At 39.1% G+C, this 25,484-nt stretch overlaps 1 protein-coding gene across 1 annotated transcript; it reads right to left on the bottom strand.

The window, feature by feature from the left end:
- Positions 1–22,165: 22,165 nt before the first annotated feature.
- On the bottom strand, positions 22,166–25,465 carry LOC137295105 (uncharacterized). Its single transcript, XM_067826401.1, has 4 exons — positions 25,310–25,465; positions 25,095–25,163; positions 24,875–24,972; positions 22,166–24,696 (listed from the first exon to the last, which is right to left on the bottom strand). Exons 1-4 carry the CDS (start codon positions 25,378–25,380, stop codon positions 24,332–24,334), a joined length of 603 nt encoding a protein of 200 aa, XP_067682502.1. The 5' UTR covers positions 25,381–25,465; the 3' UTR covers positions 22,166–24,331.
- Between the last annotated feature and the right edge of the window lie 19 nt (positions 25,466–25,484).

Raw genomic sequence — 25,484 nt, 5'->3', positions numbered from 1 at the left:
ACCAGCATGGGTGTACAGCTTATGTGCGTCTGGAATAGTTTAGGATGATCCAACATGATTGTAAAACCTTACCATAGTTTATTATGGTAAGAGTGTGTCAGCCATGTTGCCAATATCCTTAATGTATATTTTACAGAGAAACGTAACAATCACTACTGAAAATAATGTGGTAAACACTCAGCAGTCGTGCTGGCAGTATTTATGCCAAGAATATGACGGAAGATCCTAACAATGGTAACCATAAATAATACACTTCATGCTTGACTCAGGGATGCCACATACATGTGAGCAAGTATTGTACAAGTTATAGAGTGTCATATTGACCTGTCTTACCTGGGGAAGGTCACCTAAAGATCGCTTTATAACAATCTTGTCTGAAAGACAGTGTTTTGTTACTGCTGTAGAATGTAAGTGTTGCAAGAAGACTGTAACAGAGTGTAACAAGTGAGATTTATGATGGTGGAAGTGTTTGTGATCTGCATATATACTGATGATTTTTTGTGCTATGCTAGTTCAAGCATACATTATATTATTACATTGACCTATTTTGTCAGCAAAGCCTGTCTGTCATTCATCACATTAAGCTGGCATGATCAGTCTGCATATGTGGTCAAAGGGGAGACAATTTGCACAGTTGTAATGATGCAGTTACCTCCCCTGTTTGCATATGCTCCACTGTTCAAGCTGTAAGCTCTTGCTTGAACAGTAAATACTGAGTGGACAGTTAACGCAGTAGAATTGTTTAATTAATTTTGAAATAGCCTAAATCCAGTGCCAATCCATGACAGCATACATGAAGAGAGTTTTTCATGAATTTACACAAACTTTTGTTTCTGTGCAGTTTGTACTTTGGCATTTATTCTTGTATATGTAACTTCACAAATCGTCTTCTGGTGCTCTGTAACTATCAGATCTGTTTTTCCTGGGAGGGAGTTACTTCTGATTCAATTGTCAGTATTCTTGGTATGCAGATTGGTAAAGTACTTCAAGATAGGAAGCGTCTAAATGTTATTTTTTTCACTTTATTGAACACTGTATCACAACTGTGTTGCAGTCAAATGCCCTAGTTACATTTATACTGAGATCATGTGATCTGTGGTAAGTTTCATGATTGTAAAAAGCTGGAGATAACACTGGGGCAGTGTCAGTCAGGCAGCCAGTCGAATTCAGAGTTGCAATACGGTTTTTCAGCGGACAACAGCAGAAGTACAGTGAACACAGAGGACTCAGAATAAAAGTTTGCTGTGTTGGAACCATTTGTACAGACGTTTGCAGTGGTCATAAAGTTAAAAACCTACTGTGAGTGTGGACTACACAGTACAGTTTGAACTTTGACCTTGTATGTGGTGTTTAGTTGAGTTGATATTTGGCATTCGAGCTTCGAATATTATGACAGTTGATAATTTTGAATGCAGAAAGGATATTGCTGTGCTTTTCTTCAGTCATATCAGTGTATGAAATAGCTTCTGCCTGCTTGTTATATGCTGGCTTACAACTTTGTTTTATAGCCTGCCCTGTGGGCCAATACGTTTTCAAAGGAAACATAGTTGACTATGCCATTGACTACGTGAAATATTTTGAAAATAATTTACAATTGTGGTAGCTTGACAACGTCTGTATAGTTCATGATCAATCAAACTGTAACCTCCACAGATCAGCTTACCTATTTACATGTCAACATTGTTTAGTTATCAGCCCTGTGGACTTTTTGGCATTGTTAGGAGTTTCATACACTGGTCATATGATTGATATTGCTATATGGTTATACCGGAAGTTGTTGATGCAAATGTTCAGTCCTGGGTTGCTTATCAGTGAAGGTCGGGGGTAGGCCTTCAGCAACCCATGCTTGTCGTAAATGGCGACTATGCTTGTTGTAAGAGGCAACTAACAGGATCGGGTGGTCAGGCTTGCTGACTTGGTTGACTCATCATTGGTTCCTAATTGAGCAGATCGATGCTCATGCTGTGGATTACTGGATTCTCTGTTCTAGACTTGATTATTTACAGACCGCTGCCACATTGCTTGAATATTATACAGTGCCAGGCAGTGAAAGACTTGTAGATGACAAGCCAGAGATGTCTAAGAATGAAAAGCTTTTTATAGACATTATGAACTCTGCTGAGCTTGTTGATGGACATTATTAAATCCCTTGCCATTTAAGTCATCATTTGAAACTTTGTCCAGCAACAGAGCACAAGCAGAATACAGGGCAGAGCAACTAAGGAAGAAGTTTGTGCGATGTGAATCATTTCACAAGGTCTGTACAGCATTCATGAATGATTTGTTGAAGAAGGGCTGTGCACAGTAGGTACTGACAGAGAAGACCTTTTATGAACCATGTCACGGCATTTATCATCCTGAAAAGCCAGACAAGATTTTGGTGGTTTACGATTGTTCTGCATGCTGTCAGGGAATTTCATTAAATGACCAGTTGCTGAAGGGGCCGGATATGACTAGTTCTTTGCTAGGGGTCCTATTGAGATTTTGTCAAGAACCAGTTGCGTTAATGTCAAGTACTGAGGCAATATTTAACCAGGTGAAGGTGATGCCAAGTGATGTCTTATGCTTTTTGTGGTTGGCAGATGGTGAGATCACACTGGATTTAGTAAATATGAGATGACAGTACACATCTTGGTGCTGTTCTGTACCATGCACCCAGACTGAAAGGCAATGATAATGCAGCATAAATTGACAAAGGATTAATTGATGGCATCAAAAGAAACTTTTATGTTGATGATTGCCTGAAGTCTGTGAAAACAGAAACAGATGCCGTTAACTTTGTTGCAGATATAAGTGATGTTTGAACAAGAGAAGGTTTTCATCTCACCAAGTGGGTGAGTAACGGTGGTTTGGTTCTAGAGAATAGGAAAGAGCAGTAAAAATCAAAGACTTTAACTTGGACCAAGACAAGTTACCAATGGGAGAAAGAGCATTAGGACTTGGATGGTGCATCAGTTTGTATTCAGGATCTTGATAAAAAACAAACCAGCAACCAGAAGGCTTTCCACTACAAGTTTAGCCTATGATCCAATGGGCTTTGTAGCTCCATTTATTTCACAAGCAAAGCAATTATTGCAGGACTTGTGCAAGATAATATGTGGTTGGGATGATGAAATGCCTGACAGGTATCTCTCATGCTAGAAGAAATGGCTGTAATAAGATATATTCAGAATGTCACCTCAAGATTTCACACTTTTGTAGGAAACAGTCTTTGTAGGGCATTTAGAAGTGATACACACACAGACAAGAGTGTTTATGGATGACAACTTTTTGCTCTTACTCTTCACAATAAGGAAGTTGTCATCCATAAAAACTCTTGTCTTTTTGTAGCAAACAGACTTAATAATAATATGTGCATTTATATTGCCCCAAACTCCATTCACTAGGTGAATCCTCAAGCTGCCTGTTTGACTTTCCATGACGATTCATCTCCACAGCAGTGGTACTATAATGAATCAAAGCTAAACCCAGCTAATGATGCTTCAAGGGACTCTCAGTGAAAGATTTCATGAAAAGTGACTGATGGAAAAGTGGTCCTGAATTCTTGTGGCATCAGCAAGATGAATGGTGAACAGTGTGATCCCTAGCGATGATTCAGAATTGAAATGAAAACTGTACAGTGAAAATTACAGATGTTAGCGACACAGTTTGCTTCATCATTTCTCACAGTGGTACAGACTGAAACGTACAGTGGCTTTACGGGTGAAGAGACACTAGAAGGACAAAGTCAAAAGAAACAAGACAGATGGACATCAGAAGAGTTCAGACCTTGAATTAACATTGCAGGACATGATTAATGGAGAGATTTCAATTGTACCATTTGTACAGAGACTTGCATTTGTGCATGAAATTGACACCATTGAGAATTCTCAGGCTGGACTCAGGTATGTCCAGAAAGTTATGCAAGCTTGTCCCATTGTGCCAGAGATCATGTTACCCCAAATGATCCCCCGTTTACATTTGTAGGAGCAGATTATTTTGGTCCATTTAAAGTTAAGCATAGCTGTGCCTTGGTCAAAAGATACGGAGTAATTTTCACCTGTTTGACTACACGTGCAGTTCATATCGAAGTTGCGCACTCTCTTGATACCAGTTCATGTGTCAATGCCTTACGAAGTTTTGTGGCAAGAAGGGGTGAGATCCAACAAATCAGGTCAGATGATGGTACCAGTCTGAAAGGCACAGAGAGGGAACTTTGGGAGGCAATCAAGCAATGGAATCAATCTACCATTAGGAGAAGTATGATACAGAAAAATTAGGAGAGGATATTCAATCCACCAACTTGATTACACACCATGGCGGAATCTGGGAATGACAGATGCATAGTGTCTGGAAGGTAGTGATGAGGGATGACACAAAGTGCTGTTGGAAGTAGAAGCCATAGTTAACAGTCAGCCAATTTCAAGAGTTTTTGATGATCTGAATAATTTAGATGCTTTGACACCAAATCACCTGCTATTGTTAAAAGGCAAGCCAAACCTGCCTCCTGGTATACGCCTACCCCCGTCATTAATGGAGACAAATCCACTGCTTAGCAGATCTCTTTTGGAAGAGGCACTGGTCTCAAGTGTATCTCACGTTGCTACAGGTGCGACAGAAGAGGTTGAAGATACGTCGCAATATTCATGTGGTACATGTAGTTCTCATTGTAGATGAAACAACACCCAGAAATTCATGGCTTATGGCAAGGATTGAGAAAGTTTATCCTGATCACAAAGGGTTTGTGCACAGTGTTGAAGTCAGAACAAAGTCAGATTTCTTGAACAGACCTTTCAGTTCTTCTGCTTGGATGTACAGAAGTGTAGAGAAGCTTGATATTTTACTTAACCAGCGACTAGTTTATGTTTATTATGAAGTCACAATGTGTGTATGAGCCTTAGTATTGGAGGAGTTCACATTCCCATAGCTACTTGGTGCAGTTATAAATCTGCGTTGAAATGTATCAGTTTATTTAAAACTGAATGTTCCAGATTATGCAGAGTATGTTATTGTATATTATTGTCATTGTTAATTGCAACAATTAAGGGGCTGGAGTGTTGCGGTCAAATGCCCTAATTATATGCAGATTGAGATCATGTGATCAATGGTAAGTCTGACTTATTGGTAAAATAACTATAATACAAACTCTAGCAATCTCCAAACTGCTTCATATTTTTGATTCCCTGCCTAACCTACCAGCAGAGTGTATCACATGACTGTATAAAGGGGAGATAACAGTGTCAGTCAGAATATCAGAGTTCAGCCTGCAACAGCAAAAGCACACTGTACACAGAGAACACAGAATAAACGTTTTCTCTGTTGGAACTGTGGAGGTTGTTAATTTTGTAGAGACATGTGCAGGGGTAAAATCAAGTCTCCAATATAAAACCATTACATTACTATGAATTGGAAAATATGGAAACTAAAGCTGTTTGATACAGACTGGGGAATATCAGCATGTGAGATGATGGAGGCCTTTACTACTGGGTGATACAGACTTCGCAATTGAGTGATGTGGCCCTTCCTACTGAGTGGTGCTGACTTTGCTACTGGTTGATGAGGCCTTATCTCCCCTGTTTAGGGAAACAAGTTGATTATTGTATAACTGAATTCCTGACACGAGTAGAGGGGCATGAGTGAAAACTAGAGTTTGTTATCTTACCTGAGGAAAGTTACCTAAAGAGGGCTTTATAACAATCTTATCTGAAAGACTGCTGCAGAATGTACGTGTTGCCAGAAGGGTGTATCGGAGTGTAACAAGTGAGGTTTATGATGGTGGAAGTTTGTCTGATCTGTACATTTACTGAGGTTTTTTGATGCTCTGCTGGTTCAAGGGTACTGATTATTATTACATGAACCTATTTAGTCAGCAAAACCTGTCTGTCATTCATCACATTAAGCTGGTATGATCAATCTGCATATGTGGTCAAAGGGGAGACAATTTGTACAGTTGTAATGGTGCAGTTACCTCCCCTGTTTGCATATGCTCCACTGGTCAAGATGAGAGCTCTTTCTTGAAAGTAAATACTGATGGGAGGGAAAATTATCACAGTAGAATTGTTTAATTGATTTTGAAATAGCCTAAATCCAGTGCCAGTCCATGACAGCATACATGAAGAGTGTTTTTCATGAATTTACACAAACTTATGTTTCTGTGCAGTTTGTACTTTGGCATTTATTCTTGTATATGTAACTTCACAAATCATACTATGGTGCTCTGTAACTATCACAGCAAAATAACTTTGTTTGTGGACACCGGAAACCCAACCCAGATTCCTGTAAGGCCCCAGTGAGTTTGTTTTGCAGAATCGGTGAAGTTTCCACCCAGAGGTTCCATTGGGTTTCCACTATCCTATACTTTTAGTTGGTTTCAGTTACTTAATTCACTTAGATGTCCGTTTCTTTTAATCACGTTAGCCATTTTCCATAAGTTTCAGTAAAACAGAATCTGTGTGGCTATATTTGGTTTTAGTTATTAGCATCCAGTGATTAATATATAATGCAGTGATTCATATGTTTACATGAATGATGACTGAATAAATTATATGACATAATACATTCAAAAACGTTTTCACTTTAGTTATCTCAACACCACCTGGAAATAAAACAAAATCAGTCAGTCAGTTGATTTCTCTTTATTCATCATAAACAATGTCTTAAAGACTATCATCAAAATATGCTCAATACCACATGTAGGAATACACACTCATAATAAAAGAAACCCAAACAATACCACCTATATTTACATCACATTGTCCTCATAGTATGTCTGTGTTTCAATGTTTCAAATATACATTGTCACAAATCACAAAATCCTGTCGGTAGATTTATCTCTTTTCAGAGAGGAATGACATACACGCACACAAACCACTTGCACACATGCATATTTGTATTTGTTGTTTATCATTTTTCTAGGAACAGGGTTACATGTTTTCAAATGTTTGGAGGGTGTGAAGGAATGGTGACTCAGAATCTCCAACAAGGCTACGATCGTCTTTGTCAAACTCCACAGGCGATGTCAATTCTGGGGTTGTGATAACAGCCTTCACTGTTTTCTTTCTCAGTCCGGTTAATAGATTCTTCATATGTTGTTGTATTGTGAAAGTTATGTCAAACATTTATTCCAGGGAGCGGACTGCTTGGTCTAATTAGGTAATGACAAATTACAATGATGTGTAATGACTTGAGATAAAAGAGTTATATTATTATAGTCATGTTGTGAAGTGACAATACCTAGCACAGATTATGTCAGAAAAATGACTCGGGGAGTTTCACACCCTGGTGTCAGGAAGTGTATATAAACCGGTACAAGTGGTATTATATAGTCCAGTTTCAGGAAGTTACATATCGGATTCTTTTGTTTCTTTTAGCATCTTCCGTGTGATTTTCATTCTTTCCTGCATTCTGCCATGTCAATGATCCCTCTGGCTCCTCCATATTCCACAGAAGGCTTCTATTAAGAAAAGCAAATGCATTCATTTTGATTTTTCCAGTAATATATTATTCCAATCCCACAACCCTTATTTTGATTGTTATCATGTTCGACTATGTATTAAACCAAGTAATAAGTAATTGTGGTATATGCATTACTGAAGGGTAACATAAGTTTTCTATTAGTATTAACATGGTCAACATGATTCAGTACAAATTACGCACTACCGATGATTCACTACCGAAAGCCTTGGTGTGCCATGTTATTTCTACTAGATATTATGGTTGCATCTTAAGAAATGATGAAAACATCAAAGGTAAAGTTATCAATGATAGTGAGTATAAACTGGAACAATACGCTGATGATACTGAACTATTTCTTGATGGGGCGGAAGAGACATATTCTGCCATGGACACCATTAATAGTTTTTACAACTAATCAAAAGCAATCTGTATTGGATCAAAAGCTAATTCAGGTTCTTGAGAGGCATTTAGGAGTCGGTATTCTAATATACGACAAATTGTTATGGATGCCAACTTCTTCTTTATTAAATTTATTTATTTTTTACAAATTAAGATAGATATGCAGCAGAGAGGGTTTGGGTGATTCTGGCACAGTCCGGCTGGTATTATTATTAATAAAGTAGAAGTTGACATCAGTAACATTTTGTTGTATAAAAGCTGAATCTAGTGATAAGATATGTAATGATCTGAAAATTGAATGGGTAGTTGGTGAATTTGATGTACTAGGTATTTAATTTACACAAGATCATGAAGACTTATGGGTAATCAACTGTTACCTGAGGGTGTCGGGGTGTTATACCCTTCTCCCTAGGCAATCTGTATTTCCTCCACTCTTTGTCTGGGGATGATGTAGTCAGACGGTATACTCAAGGATAAGTCCAGTTTGGCGTTCAAGTCCTTTTATTTTTGGGTATAGTTTTTCACAAACAAAGGTCCTCAAATATTTCCTAGACTCTGGTCTAAACACGACATTAGTTTACAATGTCCTGGAAGAACTTGTTGGTCTCTTGCACAACTTCTGATACTCTAAGTTCATCTGAGCCATTCTCTCAATATACGGAGAGAACCTCTCAAGTCAACGGTGGGGCCCAGAATCGCGCACCACTCACCGGACAACTAACAAAATAGAAGTCATGACAATTTAAGCTCCTCCCCGCGAAATAATGTCCTACGTCATACAAAAATGACTCATAACCAATCTTAATAATTAGTTACTTTCATTAGTCCCTTTTCAAGACTTTATCAGTATCAAATTCTTCCAGTGTAAAACATCTTCGTTAATCAACTTTTAGCCATCCATCAACCAAACATTGTCATACCTGACAAAATATCAAATAATATTTCAGACTGGTAGGCGCCAGAAGATACTTAAACAAATTATTTCCGATCCTCTGCGTGTCCCTTTTATTGACACACTGACCATTAGTATCCGAATGTCCATTTGCCTACTCATGTATGATCACAAGGTCTTAGTTTTATGTTACTTCAGAGAAATCGCCATTTCCCCCGGGAAAAGTGAATCCATAAAATTTGGGTAACAGTTCCGCCCGTATCCCCCCCCCCCCCCCCTCCCAAAACATTAACTTACGAACTGGCACTGAAATTAATCACTAGTTATACCATCAATAATGTGTGTGAGGCATGAAAAACAATAGATGACGTGCAATAACTGCCGTTCCCGTATTCAGCCTCGGGAATCGAACGGGTGTTCACATCTGTTGAGGTCAGCGTGACAACATCGCCATATGTAAGCTATTTTCCATACAACTTGTCAATACTCCAGAAAAGTAAAACGTACCTCTACTGGCCTCCCGAGTAAATGGAGCCGATGTCACGTAAAAACTTCATGAAAATGTCCTCCGTGTTACTCGATCTGTACATATACTCAGCCAAGTGTAAGGTGAAATCCTTGTGTCTGGTGTGGGTGTTTGGCAGCTGTCGTTTGATGCACCACCACCGGTTTTCTATTAAGTTTGTACAGGCACCGGTGGTGGGATCTGGTAATAAATAGCAACAAAACTTAATGGAAATGACACATTAATAGCACATTATTTGCACGCATATACTTTACTGCATACACTTACCTTTAAAGTTCTCGGAATGATTTACTGTACTATGGGTATAACCCAGGTCAGACAGTCCGTCGTAAGCCTTCCAACAGTCTGTAACTATATGACTACCCCCCCCCACCACTTTCCTACAAATAACGTCAAGTAGTGTCCGTCGCGCGTCTCCACAGGAACTAGAAAGAACTGTCTTGTCTCCTTACAAATACCACCCAAAACACACTGACCTTCTACCATCCTACCTCTATGATACTTCCGTTTCCCAAATTTACTTTCATCTATTTCTACCGTCAAGCCATCCCACCAATTCTGTCCGAACCATTCTTTTCAACCATCGCAGAGCATACCTCTCTACAATACATGAAATAGTCCGATACTGTTTCTCTGGAGGTTTCTAGGACTTTCCCTTCACCATCACAATCAATACTCGTTTCTCTGATTGTGTCCGCGTATGACATTTTATGAGCAAAGCAGTAGGTGAGCAAAACGGTTTTTCTCAGTGACAAATTGGACCCAGAAAACCATGTACCCCTCCGTGCTGGAACTTGATTTTTGTTACTTTTTTCACATACCTTGCGGTTACACTGGAAACGATAGTCAGGAACCTTACCCTTGCGATTAACTGTATAAGTGCGAGTTAGTACTTGCTGACAGTTAGGACAAGTAGCTTGGGTTGGTAACACCCCGTAGCGCTGGCAGAAAGAAACAGTGCTCTCAGTGCTACCTAAATGTGAAATTCGAAAGAAAAGATTCATAGGAGGGGTTTTTTTAGCACTAGAACGTGTAACAACCCGAGGTGCTGGAGGAGGTGTCGGGGAGATGTTACGAGGGGATGTGGTGTGAGCCACTGCATCAACAGGCGAAGGTGTGGGAGAGCGTGGAGGTGAGACAGACTGGAAGGGGTCGGCAGGAGTTAGGTGCAGGGTTTTTTTTTTACACTTACGGGGACGGCTTGTGTCAGATGGTTTAGCAGGGTTTTCGGGTGAAGAAGTTACAAAACGAGCGGGACGTTTAATAATGCGTTTTGGACGTGCTGGAACGGTAGGAGAAGACGTACTTGGGTGTGCAACAGGAGGGACGGGAGCAGGGTTAATACTGTTACTGCTGGAGTTAATATTTTGAGTCAGTAAAAAAGATAAACCTGTGCTGGACACCGAAGAATTGCCGCGCTGACTGTCACTCGTTCGTCGCCCAGTCGATCCGTCACTAACGCTAGACATCCTCGGTGAATGCACGTTCATGTCGTCAATTGGTCTCTGACCTGGGTCGATCTCACCCTCAGATGATGATGAGAAAAACTCCATAAATGGATCGGCTTAACTCAATTCTTGTTGGGGGAATATCCGATTCAGATGAGGTCGACATTTTGTCTTTTTTTGGGGTGGGCTTACACAACAGCAATGTCTACCAGACTCAGTCAGCTGGGATATAGCATGGGAATGATGAACCAGACGATGTCAACATGGCTATGTTTTCTTTCAGGTTTAGGACTATGGCAGTGTGTCTATGTTTTATTCAAAAAGCATTAAGTCATGTGACGTGTTTAGATACAAGCACCTCGTGCCTAAATCATCATATGCACGGGAAAAGCACACCAGGTGATATCTCATACAAATTTCGCATCCACCAACAGAGTACGACAACACAATTCCTTTAACATAAGCAGTTGTTACATCAATATTACCTCCATGTGTCAACACGCTCAAGGAAAAAATACAAGGGTACGGGGTACGATAGTCGCACCTACAATCAAAGTAACACATCATTCCTTTAATATATTTATTTATTACACCACTATTACCTCCATATGTCAACACGATAACGAAAGAAAAAATATAATTGGGAACGGGGTTCGATCACATGAACTCGCCATCCTCATGTTATAGTGTGTGTCCACTGTACCTCGGAGCCGCCGAGACTTCTGAAATGCACTCCTCAATTAATACAATACAACCCTCACCGAAGCCTAAAAACTAGCGTCTAAATGCAATAAGTTCCGCTCTGTCGGTCACCAATCTCAGTAGCACTGAGGTAAGACGGAGGACTCTCGGCCAGACGACCCGGGTTCGGTTCCCAGAAGCGACGTCGTTTCTTTCAGACTTAGTTAGATTCTTAGTGAAGTTAGTTTAGTCAGTTATGTAGTTCACTTGAATGCTTACACCACTAACATTAGACGTATGAAAGTAGTATGATAATTCACAGGAAGTTGCCGGTGACTAGAAGAGACGGGCGGAGCAAAGACAGGTGAAGAAACACGGACACAAAGTAGTAGGACAAGAAGGCGATTTATTTTTAATCACCGCCCCTCCCCCCCACTTTTTGAATGTTACCCCCAAACTTCTAAACCCCCATTAAACGCTTTAACCCCCCAAAAATTTATAACAGCGCCCCTTTTTGAAATATTGCATCGGGGAATAAATCCCCCGGGCTGCATTTCTTACTGAAAAAAGAGGGGGGGTACGGGCGGAACTCTTTCCAAAATTTGATTACTTGGTCAATGCACTTTCCCAGTACATTGACCCTTCCTAACTTGACTTCAATTTCTCCTTATATTTTTATCAATGTTTTATAAACTTTCTAACTCTAAATGTCCTGGTTATACAACACCAGATAAAGACTGGAGGAGATTAATGGACTCTTAGCAATCTTGGAGAAACAGAATTGTATCACTTATTGGTAAAATAATACAAACTCTAGCAATCTGCAAACTGCTTCATATTTTTGATTCCCTGCCTAACCTACTACCAGCAGAGGGTATCATTTGAAAAAAATGTTTTTTAGCTTTGTTTGGAATGAAAAGAATGATAAAATAAAATGGAACATAATCAAAACCAACTATGAAGAAAGAAGTTTGAGCATGATTGATACTAAAACACTTATGGACACTTTTGAATTATCTACTTTAAGACGATATTTCAAAAGATGTGATAAGGATAATCCATGCAATATGGTTTCAAAGACATATTTAATTTAGGAGCAAATTCTGACGCATAAATTAAAACTTAAAACCCTTTTTGGCAGGATGTGCTAAAACCCTGGCAGCTATTTAAAAAATACATTGACTGAAAATATCATCATTGAAATTCTATCACAACCAGTGTGGTATAATCACAATTTTAAAAAATCATAAACTAATAAAGAACTGGGTAGATAAAAGTATCATAAATATTAGGGATATCTGTGATGAAACTTGATTATTGTCATTAGAATCTTCCAAAGAAATATATGGTATCTAATGTACTTTCTTTTACAATATATATATATAATACATATATGTGACTCTTGGAAAAATACTCTTAACCACTGTCATTTAATACCAGTCTGGGATTTAATTATTTTCAAATGCCAGATCTGTCTTGTGAAAACTTACAAGGGAGGCAGATTTGTTTATGACAAACTGACTTCCAGTGACATACACCCCAACATTTGTAAGAATTGGCAGTTGATATTCCCTGAAACAGACTTTGACTGGAAGACATATTTACAGCATGCAGAAAAGGATTGTAAGACACATAACTTGTAGATATTTAATATAGATATCTACGATGTGCTATTTATACTAAAAGAGAATTGTTTAAAATGAGGAAAAGTTAATAGCAGTATGTGTCATCTAAATGAGAGTGTTTGTCATGTGTAGTACAGTGAGAATGTCAAGTGACACAAACTTTTTGAAAAAAACTCAAATTTGACTTAAGAATTTGCCCCCTCAGCCATTCCACTTATCAGAACATATAGTTTGGTTTGGTACCACTAAATCACATCATCATTGGAGCCAAAAGACACATTTACATATGTAGTATTAGAATATACATCCTAACATAACTTTTTTTTTTATGAAAACCTTCAAAGAAACATTTTTGTCAAAAACCAAATATGCCAAACAAAATAAATAAATAAAATGGAACACATAAATAGGGCCATCTCTTCCCAATACCTTGATGAATTTCAATGTATCCATATTTACCTGATATCATATTTCTCTTTTGCTGGCCTACATATGTTTATTTATTATCATAATATTGATATGATATGTGGACATCATCTATTACAAATGTTATTGCCTCCTCCATTTAACATATAAATGCATTAATGTATTTTATTGGTTCTCATTGTTGTATGTACAAAAGTGCAGTACATATGGATAGATATCAAACAAGGTAATGGCCTAATGGTTCTGCTATAACATTAGTTTGTTTTAAGTTTGATATCTATATTTTGATTTACTTTTTATTGTAGCATTAAAAAAGTGATTGCATTTCCAATTTTCTTTTCACCGTGAAGTTCTTCTTGGCTAGACAGACAAGTCAGAGGATTCAGTTATGTTTTATGTACTGTAGAACATATCTAGAAATTTTATAAATTCACTAAAAACAGATTTGTTGTGGCTTGTATTATGTTGCTGTGACAAATATAATTCTGCCCCAGAACATTCACAAACACATTGGTCCTTTTGGTACCTCTCCCAGTGTTTGTATCAGTATGTACCATGTTGAGAAGTAGACGAATGGAAACTGAAACAGAGTGGAGCCTTACTCAGTAATTCGTAAGCTTAAGATTTCTATGAGTTTTCCAAACAAAACCTAAAAGAGACTGAGAAGAAGTTTCCATATTCTTTCAGTTAGGTTTCTGTTGTCCTGAAATTAATATTGTGTTATGTGACAATATCCTCTATTTGAATTCCATTGTACAGAAACACTGAGATCAGTTGAACATAGCACATAGGCAGTTAAATGTAGGTTTCTGGATATACGGATATGGAATCAGTTCTTTTTCTACAAAGTTTTCATTCAAGATCTCACTAAGGGAAACCATCAATGATGTTTCCATTTCTGGAAACTAACCTTGTTAGTTTCCGGCAGTTTCCAGACGCTGCTGAAACTAATCTCGATAGTTCAGCAACAGGAAACTGCTGGAAACCAACAATAATAGTTTCTTTGAATGGAAACTTATATGATTCTGACATTACCCAGTTTCATGTAGGTTTCTGGAAATCTGGAAACCTTGTTATTTTTGCTTTGATAAGGCATTCATTACTGGACACTGGATACACACTGAAATGGTACATCATTGGTGTGATCTTCACTATGGCCTATACTGTTGGACGATGTGTTTTTTTGTGTGCTAGATACTAGACACAGATATTACTAAGTATTGTACAAGTTCTGCAGTACAGCTATGATAAGCATTGTCTGTAATTGAAGGCTGTTGACACACTTATGTTGTGGTGATGGAAAAGTGTAAGGGACATTTGGTGAGTGTGTGAGTGAGTGAGTGAGTTTAGTTTAACGCTGCACTAAGCAATATTCCAGCGATATGGCGGGGGTCTGCAAATAATCAAGTCCTGTCACATGGATATGACTAAGTATTATTCAAGTACTATGGTACTCCAATATAATACTAGATACCTGACAGTCCTGTCACATAGAAAGGACTAAATATTGTATCAGTGCAATATTAGATACTGGACACAGGCCTGCTACACAGATATGACTAAGTATTGTACAAGTAATACAGTAGTACAAGTAATACAGGACTCCAGTATAATACTAGATACCTTACATAGTACTATGTACAACCAGTATAATACGACACACTTGACACAGTCCTGCTGCATAGAAAGAACTCAGTATTGTATCAGATTAATACTAGAGTTTAGTTTAACGCTGCACTGAGCAATATTCCAGCGATATGGCGGTGGTCTGTAAATGATTGACTGTGGATTGAGTATGGATCAGACAATCCAGCGACCAACCGATCCCGTTAGTAGCCTCTCACAACAAGCATAGTCGCCTTTTATGGCAAGCATGGGTTGTGGAAGGCCTATTCTATCCCAGACCATCATGGGTCGGGACATTTGGTAGGGAAACAACAACTTATTATTGTATAACTGAATTCCTGACATGAGTGGAGGGGCATGAGTGAAAACTAGAGTTTCTTATCTTACCTGAGGAAAGTTACCTAAAGAGGGCTTTATAACAATATTGTCGGAAAGACTGTGTTTTGTTGCTGCTGTGGGATGTAAGCGTTACAAGAGGGGTGTAACAGAGTGTAACAAATGGAATTTATGATGGTGGAAGTTCGTCTAATCAGTATGTTTACTGTTGTTGGTTGATGCTATTGTAATGCTCTAGCCAGAGTTGGCAGTGCCATTGAGCACTAGTTCCCAAGTTATGTTACAATAAAGTAACCACATTGTGAAGGAGTGTGAAGACAATGCCGGTAAAGTAGCTTTGAGCCACAAACCTCAAATAAACCTCTAAACAAAAGCACAACAACAATATGTACAGTTTCTCAGTGTTTATTGCACAATGCAGGGATGTTTGATGACACATAAAGATAAAGAAATTACATGCGCCATTGTTCCCAGTTTTCAAATTGGACATAGATCTCAGACAAATGTGAAGACACAAAAGAAATTACAGCACAACACTTAAGGCCTGAAAATGTTGTAACGATACAACTAAATAAAGAACATGTATACACATGAGCAATTTCTACAAAACATCTTACCAAAGTCATAACGTCCATCTTCCATCTTAAAACAACCACATGAGAAGAATCCACGCCACCTCAAAGACTCTAAGGCCCAGCCATGGTGAAACACACATCAGAGGGTAACACATCTACCCCTCATCAAAACCCAGGGAACACTGCCTGAACATACCACATCTTGATTTCCCTTGTGCAGCCACCAACCAATCAGGGAGGGCGACCCTAACCTTAACCCTAACCCCTAATTGCAGGACCATTGAAAGTCAAAGTTACTGATCATGACATTATGTGTTATAGTCTATTTCAGATATCGCTGTGTGCATTAATGACTGTACAGATGACTAGATGGTTTATTTCAATGAACAGTTGTTACACGATGCTGGTCCTAGTGTACTGATTATTATCACATGGACCTATTTAGTCAACAAAACCTGTCTGTCAGTCATCACATTAAGCTGGAATGAAGATCTGCATGTGTGGTCAAAGGGGAGACAATTTGCACAGTTGTATTGATGCAGTTACCTCCCCTGTTTGTATATGCTAACCTGGTCAGGCTGAAGGTTCCACTCTACTTTATTAGAATCACATGCTCCTGAGCGGGCAGCGTAAGGAAACAGCTGATAGGACAGAGACTTGTGACTGCTGTGATTGGATGAAATAGTGGAAGATTGCACTTGCATCCAGTAATTAAAACTGACCACAATTTGAAGTATTTAGTGCTATCATTTTTATCACAATGACTTGTACTAATATGTGTAATCATATTTTCATGGGGTTAATGTGCTTCCTGTGCTTGGAAAATAGGCCAGACGAATAGGCAAAAAAATTGTGCTTTATTGTAGTATAAGGACTGACAATGACATGGAATGGCTGTTGAAAGCCTGGATGATTTTTGAAAAAATATAAGGTTATTATAGAAACCTACTGGAAAGCATTATTTGTAGTGTAACCTGTAGGTTTTGAGCACTTTTCAGTAATTCATACTTTACTTGCTTTCCTGTGTTTATTTCACCATATACATGTGTTAGCGATAATTCGGAGGCAAATTTAAAGGTGCTGGGAGTAAAGATAGGCCTGGGTTTTGTGGCATACATTGTTTTAGGGTCCTGAATATGAAACCCCACGGTGAGTCTTATCAGCAAGTAATGGTTCCCTGGCCTCTACATTAGTTGGAACAGATGAATCTGACAACAAATTCATTTAAAATCACCACTGCAACAACAATGTGGGTGTTAGAGGTCAGTTTGATGTCAGTTTGATGTTAAATGACAAGAACATCATGATATATGCTCACTGCTGACAGCAGAACATTTGTCTTGAATGTAAACAGTGTTTCATATGATCAATTCTTTTGCATGTGAATTTACTTATTTGTATTTTCTTTTCTTTAAAATTAGACCCCTTTTTTCACTCATAGGACTTATAAATTTATGTTTTGTTTTAACAACAACTGTCTCATTGCTGTTGTGGATTTTAGAATTTGACATTTAATGTAATCTCAACACTATTCTCAGTTTATAGAATGCCTGTTGTGGACTGGGGAGGTGTATCTTCATAAAATACAGCAGAAACAGAATCCTTCACATCTAATGTGGAGCCGGTCCAAAGTCTGTTGTTGGCAGTGTCTAATAAAGCTCAGTCCCCTTGCTTTGATATGCTTTACCACCTTGTAGAAGTTGCAGTACTTGGACATGTAGGTATGTGCAGTATATTTAAATGCCCCAGTCCAGTTAAGGCACCACAGTATCTGAGTATCAAATTCTCATCTCTTAGAAATTTCTGACAGTGTCCCGTTAATGCCTCTCTGTGCAGTATTTCACTTTCCAAGTCATGAATTAAGGCCTGCACATCAACCCCAGAAGCTGGTTAGATGTAAATAATAACAACTAAATGTAATATTAAGGGTCTAAATTGACATTTTATTGACATGGGAGTGGTAGGTTTCTTTGAATTATCTCCCCTGTTTACCCAAATACACGAAGTCGGGCAATAGCAAAGCTTGTAAATAGATATCATACAAACTTTCATTTGAATGCGTAATGATATGACCCAACATAGAATTGTTCATGGAATATTTCATGGTATTACCCATCGAACAAGCTCAAAAGTTCAACGATCATGTATGAGTCTATTAGTTTATTTTGTAAGACTTTTTATCTCGTCATTGTGTATGTTTGGATTAGGTGTAAGGAAGGTGTGGATTGTATTATGTTTGCTATCATTTGTGACAGCATTAGGTAACACCAATGTGCTGAATATATTTCTGTTGTTACTTTTGTTATCTATTGACACAGTTGAATCCTGGCTCTTAGCATGATGTAACCCAATCATTAGACAAGACTTTACAAATCTTTCACCTCAATATGAGAAGTATGAGGCACAAGCTAGCATGCTTGAATGAATGCTTATTTTAAAACCAAATTATCTGTTTCCCTGTGACACACTCGGACTACTCTATCAGTAGCACATATGTAACATGGAATTGTTTTCACAAACCCTTACATAAAGATAGAAATGCTTTTGGTGGAGGTGTCATGATCTGTGTGAAACATGTTTTTATAAAAGATGCTTTGATTTTGAATGCTTTGTATTGATGAAACAATCTGGTTAGAAATATATTTACCTCAGAAATCGATCATGCTTTGTGCAGCTTACAGACCCCCAGGCAGGAATGCGACTTTTTTGGAGCAATTAGAAGATTCAATAGAAAATTCATTTGACTTTACGGTAAGAGTTCCGCCTGTACCCCTCCTTTTCAACTGTCAAAATAAGACGGTGACAGTCCAAGTGTCAATAAAAAATGCAAACAATGTTAACTATGAAGTAGGAAAAATAAGGAATTAACTCCTTTAATTAGCACTTGCAAAACACTCACTTGGAATAGAACACTGGACTTTACGAACAGAAGACGCCATGACACAGGCTGAGAATGAAGCGGATGTATATTCCACACAACTAATACATAAATGTGGAAAAATAGGGAAAATATCCTCAGTGTTCATGGTATATGTATTCAGCTAGGTGGAGACTATAATCCCCCCATCGAGTATGTATACTCAGCAATTGTCTTTTTATGCACCACCATCTGTTCTCGATAAGGTTCGTGCAGGCACCAGTCACAGGATCTGTACACACAAGAAATGGAATCAGTGCAAATATTACAGTGACAAATACAACAATTCAGTCACAACATTACTCATGGAAAAATTTATGGAAAGTACCTTTGAAATTTTCATTATGGTTGACCTTAGTGTGGATATACCCCAGGCCAACCAGTCCGTTGTAACCCTTCCAGCAGTCCGTAATGATATGACTACCCCTAACCACATTGTCCGTTATAATCCTCTCCAACGTGTGTCGGTCACGTTTGTCCACTGGCACCAAAAAATACTTCCTACTTTCTCTACAGATTCCCCCCAAAACCCACTGACCCTCCACTACTCTACCCCGATGATACTTACGTTTACCAAACTTACTTTCATCAATTTCTACTGTCATGCCAGGGCCCCCTATCATGATCGAGCTTTCCCTTTCCATGACTGAAGAGCAGACCTCTCTACAGTACATGAAATAGTCTGATACAGTTTCTCTAGATGTTTCCAGGACTCTCCCATCTTTATCACAATCAATACTTGTCTCTCTGATTGTGTCTGTGTAGCTCATCTTATGAGCGAAACAGTAAGTGAGGAAAATAGTCTTAGCCAATGACAATTTGGACCCAGAAACCCATGTACCCCTCCGTGCAGGAACTTGATTAGTATTAGATTTTTTGCATAACTTTTTGTTACATTGAAACCTGAAAACAACGTTTTTACCTTTCCTGTTAATACTGTATGTGCGGGTAAGTATTTGGTGACAGTCAGGGCAGTGAGCTTCTGCTGGTAAAACACTGTAGCGTTTGCAAAATTCAACAGTGCTGTCAGGAGTACGCAAGTTAGCCGACAATGTAAACAAATTAATGGGGACGGTAGCTCTGACCGTAGGATCAGAAACTGAGGGCTTGTTAGGTGCAGCTGCAGTGGATGACGAAGTAGCATGCGTTAGTAAGTGAGACAAACCAGTGCTCGAAACGTTACTTACAGAGGAGGCCTGGCCGTCAGATGTATGTCCCTCAGTTATAACGTTGGGAGAAAAATGAAAAAAATCAAGTGAGTCATCGTCTGAATCGTCTCTCAGTCTACGTTGACCTGGGATGATGTCACCAGAAGAGAGGAGGTTAAGTAAGGGATTGGTACAAGATTGGTCGGTAGACTGAGTTTTAGGCAGATTGAGTGGGAATCGATCATCGGACGACATGGTTTGAGGAGACAGGAAAGCTAGTGAAAGAAAGAGCTGAAGTTACCCTTACTGCTCAGTATATAACCTCAAGGCACATGAAACATCTGCCATGACAAATAATGCACCCAAGCATACGATTTAAAAAAACAGGAAGAGAACATGATGAGCACGAAGTTACCGTGACATAATGTGGGTCACCGACAAAATGCTACTAATTCAACAGACAACTTCACAAAAAGATTTATAAACAGAATTAGTTTTTATGATAGTAGTATGTGACGTCACACTCTACGTGTAGCTAAACATAAGATGATCGGAAAACACCAACTGTCAACAACTTCTCCATAGCCGTGATCACTCGACCGGAAGAGAAAGGGAACCGGAAGATGACATGACATACAGGACAGCGGATCGAATCCCAAGTGAGTGGTATAAATTCGTAAAAATGTTTAGATATTACGTTGTTGAATGCAGGACTAGAACAAGCAGAACAAGAGAAGAGTGGAGGTGGGACTGAGGCAAGAGGTGCGGACGTCACCATTTTATGTTAATGCTTATCTCTTCCCCCCCACACACGCTTTTTTAATATTACCCCCAAACTTCTAAACCCCCATTAAACGCTTTAACCCCCCAAAAAATTATACCAGCGCCCCTTTTTCTAATATTACTGCGGGGAATAAATCCCCTGGAGTGCGTTTCTTACTGAAAAAAAGAGGGGGGGGTACGGGCGGAACTCTTTCCGACTTTACATCAAAATTTGTCACTAATCTGAATGAAGACCTCTTGTCAGGTAAAGGTTTACATTTAAGAGAGATTATGACCAGAAAAGCATTGTATAATGTTATTAAGAACCCTACATGTGTCAGTAGAACAACCAGAACCTCGTCCATCCATCCCTTGGGGTGAACTGTAACTATTAGACCTGTAGGAAACTTTTCCTTTGGCAATGTCTTCTGTTTAAACACAATCATTGGCTTCAACTTCGTCCCATCTGCCATACAGGAAAGTATGACCATGAAATGTTGTTTCTCGTTCCCTGTCGTCTTCACAGACTCTGTCCTTGCTCCTTTAACATGGACGGTCCTTGAACCTGGCATATCAAAACTAAGGGGCACCTCATCCATGTTACCTATCTGTGATAGATCATACTTGACAGCCTTTCCTTTCCTTGATTACAAAAGCGTGAAATAGGTCCACTTTTGTGCTCACTTTGTCTGGCAGTTTCTGGGCAATATGTGTCCTTTCTCTCAGGGTCAAATTCCTCCTCTCCATGAATCACATACACCATGTTGACGAAGCTTTAAACGAAGAGGGCAGTCCTAACTCCTCCTCCTTCACCTTAAACTGTTTTAGAGGCATTTTAGAAGTTGCTGAGCTAAGATGAAGGAACAAGTTTTATGGATGATCAACTTATTTGTTTACACAATGGCGACGTTTCGGTACGGATTCTTATACCGTTTTCAAGCATATGGGAGGACAGGGTGTAACAGTTTATATGCAGGTACATGAGCTATAACTGAGGAGATTAACAATAACAACAACATAGTTGAGGAGATGAGATAACAAAAACATCAAAGGATATGACTAGAGTTGTTGATATAACCAGTGATCAGTGTGAAGCCAGGGGTGGGGGTGGGCGGATTACAGCGTTGAGGGGACCAATTAATGTTTTTTTAACCAGACAACAGACACACAAGTGGGGCAGCATTGTCTGACTGACTATAAACTGAATGTGACACACCTGTGTGTATTCATGAGCGATTACTAACAATGAAAGTTGTCTCATAAATCTTACACACCTTCGTATATTCATTAAGAATGCTGCATTTACTGTGTCACCTTTATGGGTGTAGTGTCAAAACATGGGATGATAGTGAAAACACAAGACAACACCATTTATATGGATAGAGATAGATATATATTCAGTATACATTGCACAACACATTGACACATTGCCATCTCATATTTAGGCACACCTGCGCATATCCATTAGGTAAGTTACACTGACAATGTCACCTTCATGGATGTACTCTCAAAACGTGTGTGAAAGTAAATGCACAGAGTTATATCTGTAATGATATTCCTACATGAATGATTTTGTATACATAAATACATCCCACAATAGGAGATAACAAGTGATTGGACCCGTGAAGGTCCCGGGGTAGAATAGGCCTTCAGCAACCCATGCTTGCCATAAAAGGCGACTCAGCTTGTCGTAAGAGGCGACTAACGGGATCAGGTGGTCAGGCTCGCTGACTTGGTTGACACATGTCATCGGTTCCCAATTGCGCAGATCATGTTGTTGATCACTGGATTGTCTGGTCCAGACTCGATTATTTACAGACCGCCGCCATATAGCTGTAATATTGCTGAGTGCGGCGTAAAACTAAACTCACTCACTCACTCACTCACTCACAAGTGATTGTTTGGATCCATATGGACAACCTTAATTGGTCACAATCGCAATTCAAACTTTGGGCAGTAATTCTGATGTAGACCTTGACACAATAGTTGATAATAATTACACAGAAAAACTTTAAATCGTAGACAATGGGATGAAAATGTGGTCCTTATCACTTACACCCATGGAATACTACCCAAGGGTATAAATAATGTCCTGAAATAATTTGGTAAAGGTATAAAGGTAAATTAAATTTCTGGACCTAACTATAGACAGAAAAGAGTGCAGTACTGCAGAACCAATGTGTTAACTGTACCTGGCATGGAAAAAATGACTGAATGATAATACTAGTACATTATGGAGGAAAAATACTTACATATATACATTCCAAAGATGTCAAGAGAAAAAATATTAAATACTCTTGAATATCACAAGTTTTAGATACATGCATTAAATGCTGTGTATAAACATAGACAAGTTCAAAAGATACTACAAATCAAGCAAATTCACCCTCTGGCCAAGCAAATTTTGGTCATCCCTCAATGCTTTCCTTGAACAATAACAGTTATGAAATCACTGCTTGCTAGTTACAGACAAGCTTACAACTTTGTTTGCTGGCCATGTGTGCCAGTACATTTTCGAAGGGTATATATTTGACCATGTAACTGACTTTATAATTTACAAAGGTGGTAGCTAGAGGATGTCTGTATAATTCGTGTTCATTCAAACTGTAGCTTCCACAGATATACCTACCTATATATCTAACACTAACTGTGACTGGTGTAGAGAATGCTTTCAACCAAAGAATACTGTCGTTTTCTGTGTTACTGATTCAGATGGCAGTGACACTAAAATAAATCAACAGTGACCACCAAGTTATGACTTTATCAAATTTGCCTTAGCACATGTTTACTCCAAGTAATTCATTAATAACTTTCAATAACACCACCCCTTTAATACAGGGGTGGTTACATGTTTACAGGGCCGGCAACATCTTTTAGTTGTCTGCCATGTGCTCTTCCTGGGTTTTCTAGGAGTTTTATGCACTGATAATAATATGCAATATGCAAGGATTACTGAGATCTACTTTTGGTCCCACCTTAAAGGTCAATGAACTATTATCAGATCTCATCATTACTCAGATAATGATCGCTTTGTATTTCCATGAAAACACAAGAAAAAAAGACTAAGGACAACCATTGTAATGAAATAATACATGGTGGTCCCCAGACAATTGCTTCTGATTGTACATATCTATGTCTATATATCTGGTTGGAGAACTGTTGCAGTTTGAACTCTTCACTTCTGGAATCGTGTGACACACTGATTCACTAGTTCTGGCATTAGGGGACAGGGTCTCTTTGCAATTGTCGAAGATATACGTCTGGGATCGTCATTGGCCATTGGTGTTCTTCTTTTCAGACCACCACTCTGCTCATGTTGTCGTTTCTTGAAGGCCAACATCTGTAAGTCCCATCTGTAGGTCCCATCTGTAGGTCCCATCTGTAGGCCCCATCTGTAGGCCCCATCTGTAGGTCCCATCTGTAGGCCCCATCTGTAGGTGCCATCTGTAGGTCCCATCTGTAGGCCCCATCTGTAGGTCCCATCTGTAGGCCCCATCTGTAGGCCCATCTGTAGGCCCCATCTCTAGGTCCCATCTCTAGGTCCCATCTGTAGGCCCCATCTGTAGGTCCCCCATCTGTAGGCCCCATCTGTAGGTCCCATCTGTAGGCCCCCCATCTGTAGGTCCCATCTGTAGGCCCCATCTGTAGGTCCCATCTGTAGTCCCATCTGTAGGCCCCATCTGTAGGCCCCATCTGTAGGTTCCATCTGTAGGTCCCATCTGTAGGTCCCATCTGTAGGCCCCATCTGTAGGTCCCATCTGTAGGTCCCATCTGTAGGCCCCATCTGTAGGTCCCATCTGTAGGCCCCATCTGTAGGCCCCATCTGTTTGAATAGTTCTTCTTGACTTTCGCAGTCTTTGGTCTCCAGCGCGGGGTCCTCTTACTGTACACACCAGTGTATCTACAATGTAATAATAATAGAAGTAAGGCAATATGTTAGTGATATTGGATAATGTCTAACACAACACATGGCAAAACCCTGGGGGCTCTCACTCACTCACTGAGGTGAAATGAAACTGCCCTGCCATATATGAATATGATAAAAACATGCTTGTAGTCAATCTTAGGAACATGCTTACATTGTTTCCTCATCACTGGTTCTCTGATCAGGTCGATGGAGATGGTTGTCTTGTGATCAATCGCTGCCAATTGGCTCCTTGAACAATAGCCTATAAACCTGAAAGATAGATTTCATAAGAGCCTTTTGGACAGTGTCATCAAAAACTGAATTATTTGTTTACAATAATAAAACATGAAGCAAAAGCCTATTTATTTCATGAAAACAGCTGATGTACTTACTGGTAAGAGTGACGTTTTGGACAGTACATCAAAATGTGACTGTTGAAGGATTCCAGTGCACCTGTATGTCTGAAACATGAGAACATTTAACTAACATTAGGCTACCTTGGAAAGTCAATAGATCTGAAAAAGGCAGTGATCTCTAAAATGACTGATGACGATGGCAGTCAGAATATGTACAGACAGGGATTACTGGGTGTCAATTTTAGGTATACCTGAATTTGCGGAAATAATGGAACTTGGCCAGAAACTTTGGATCTGTGACAACCTGTTGAAGGGTGTCCATTTCAGGACTCTTTTTGTGTAACCATGGCCGTTTTTATCTTGTGTCTGGTCCATAGGGGCATGGGAACACTTGCCTTCTGTGTGTCCTGCAATAAATTACATATA

This window comes from Haliotis asinina, chromosome 8, assembly GCF_037392515.1.
Source record: "Haliotis asinina isolate JCU_RB_2024 chromosome 8, JCU_Hal_asi_v2, whole genome shotgun sequence".
NCBI classification, from domain to species: Eukaryota; Metazoa; Mollusca; class Gastropoda; order Lepetellida; family Haliotidae; genus Haliotis; species Haliotis asinina.
Note: the sequence above shows the minus strand (reverse complement) of the source record. Positions and strands in the feature narration are given on the sequence as shown.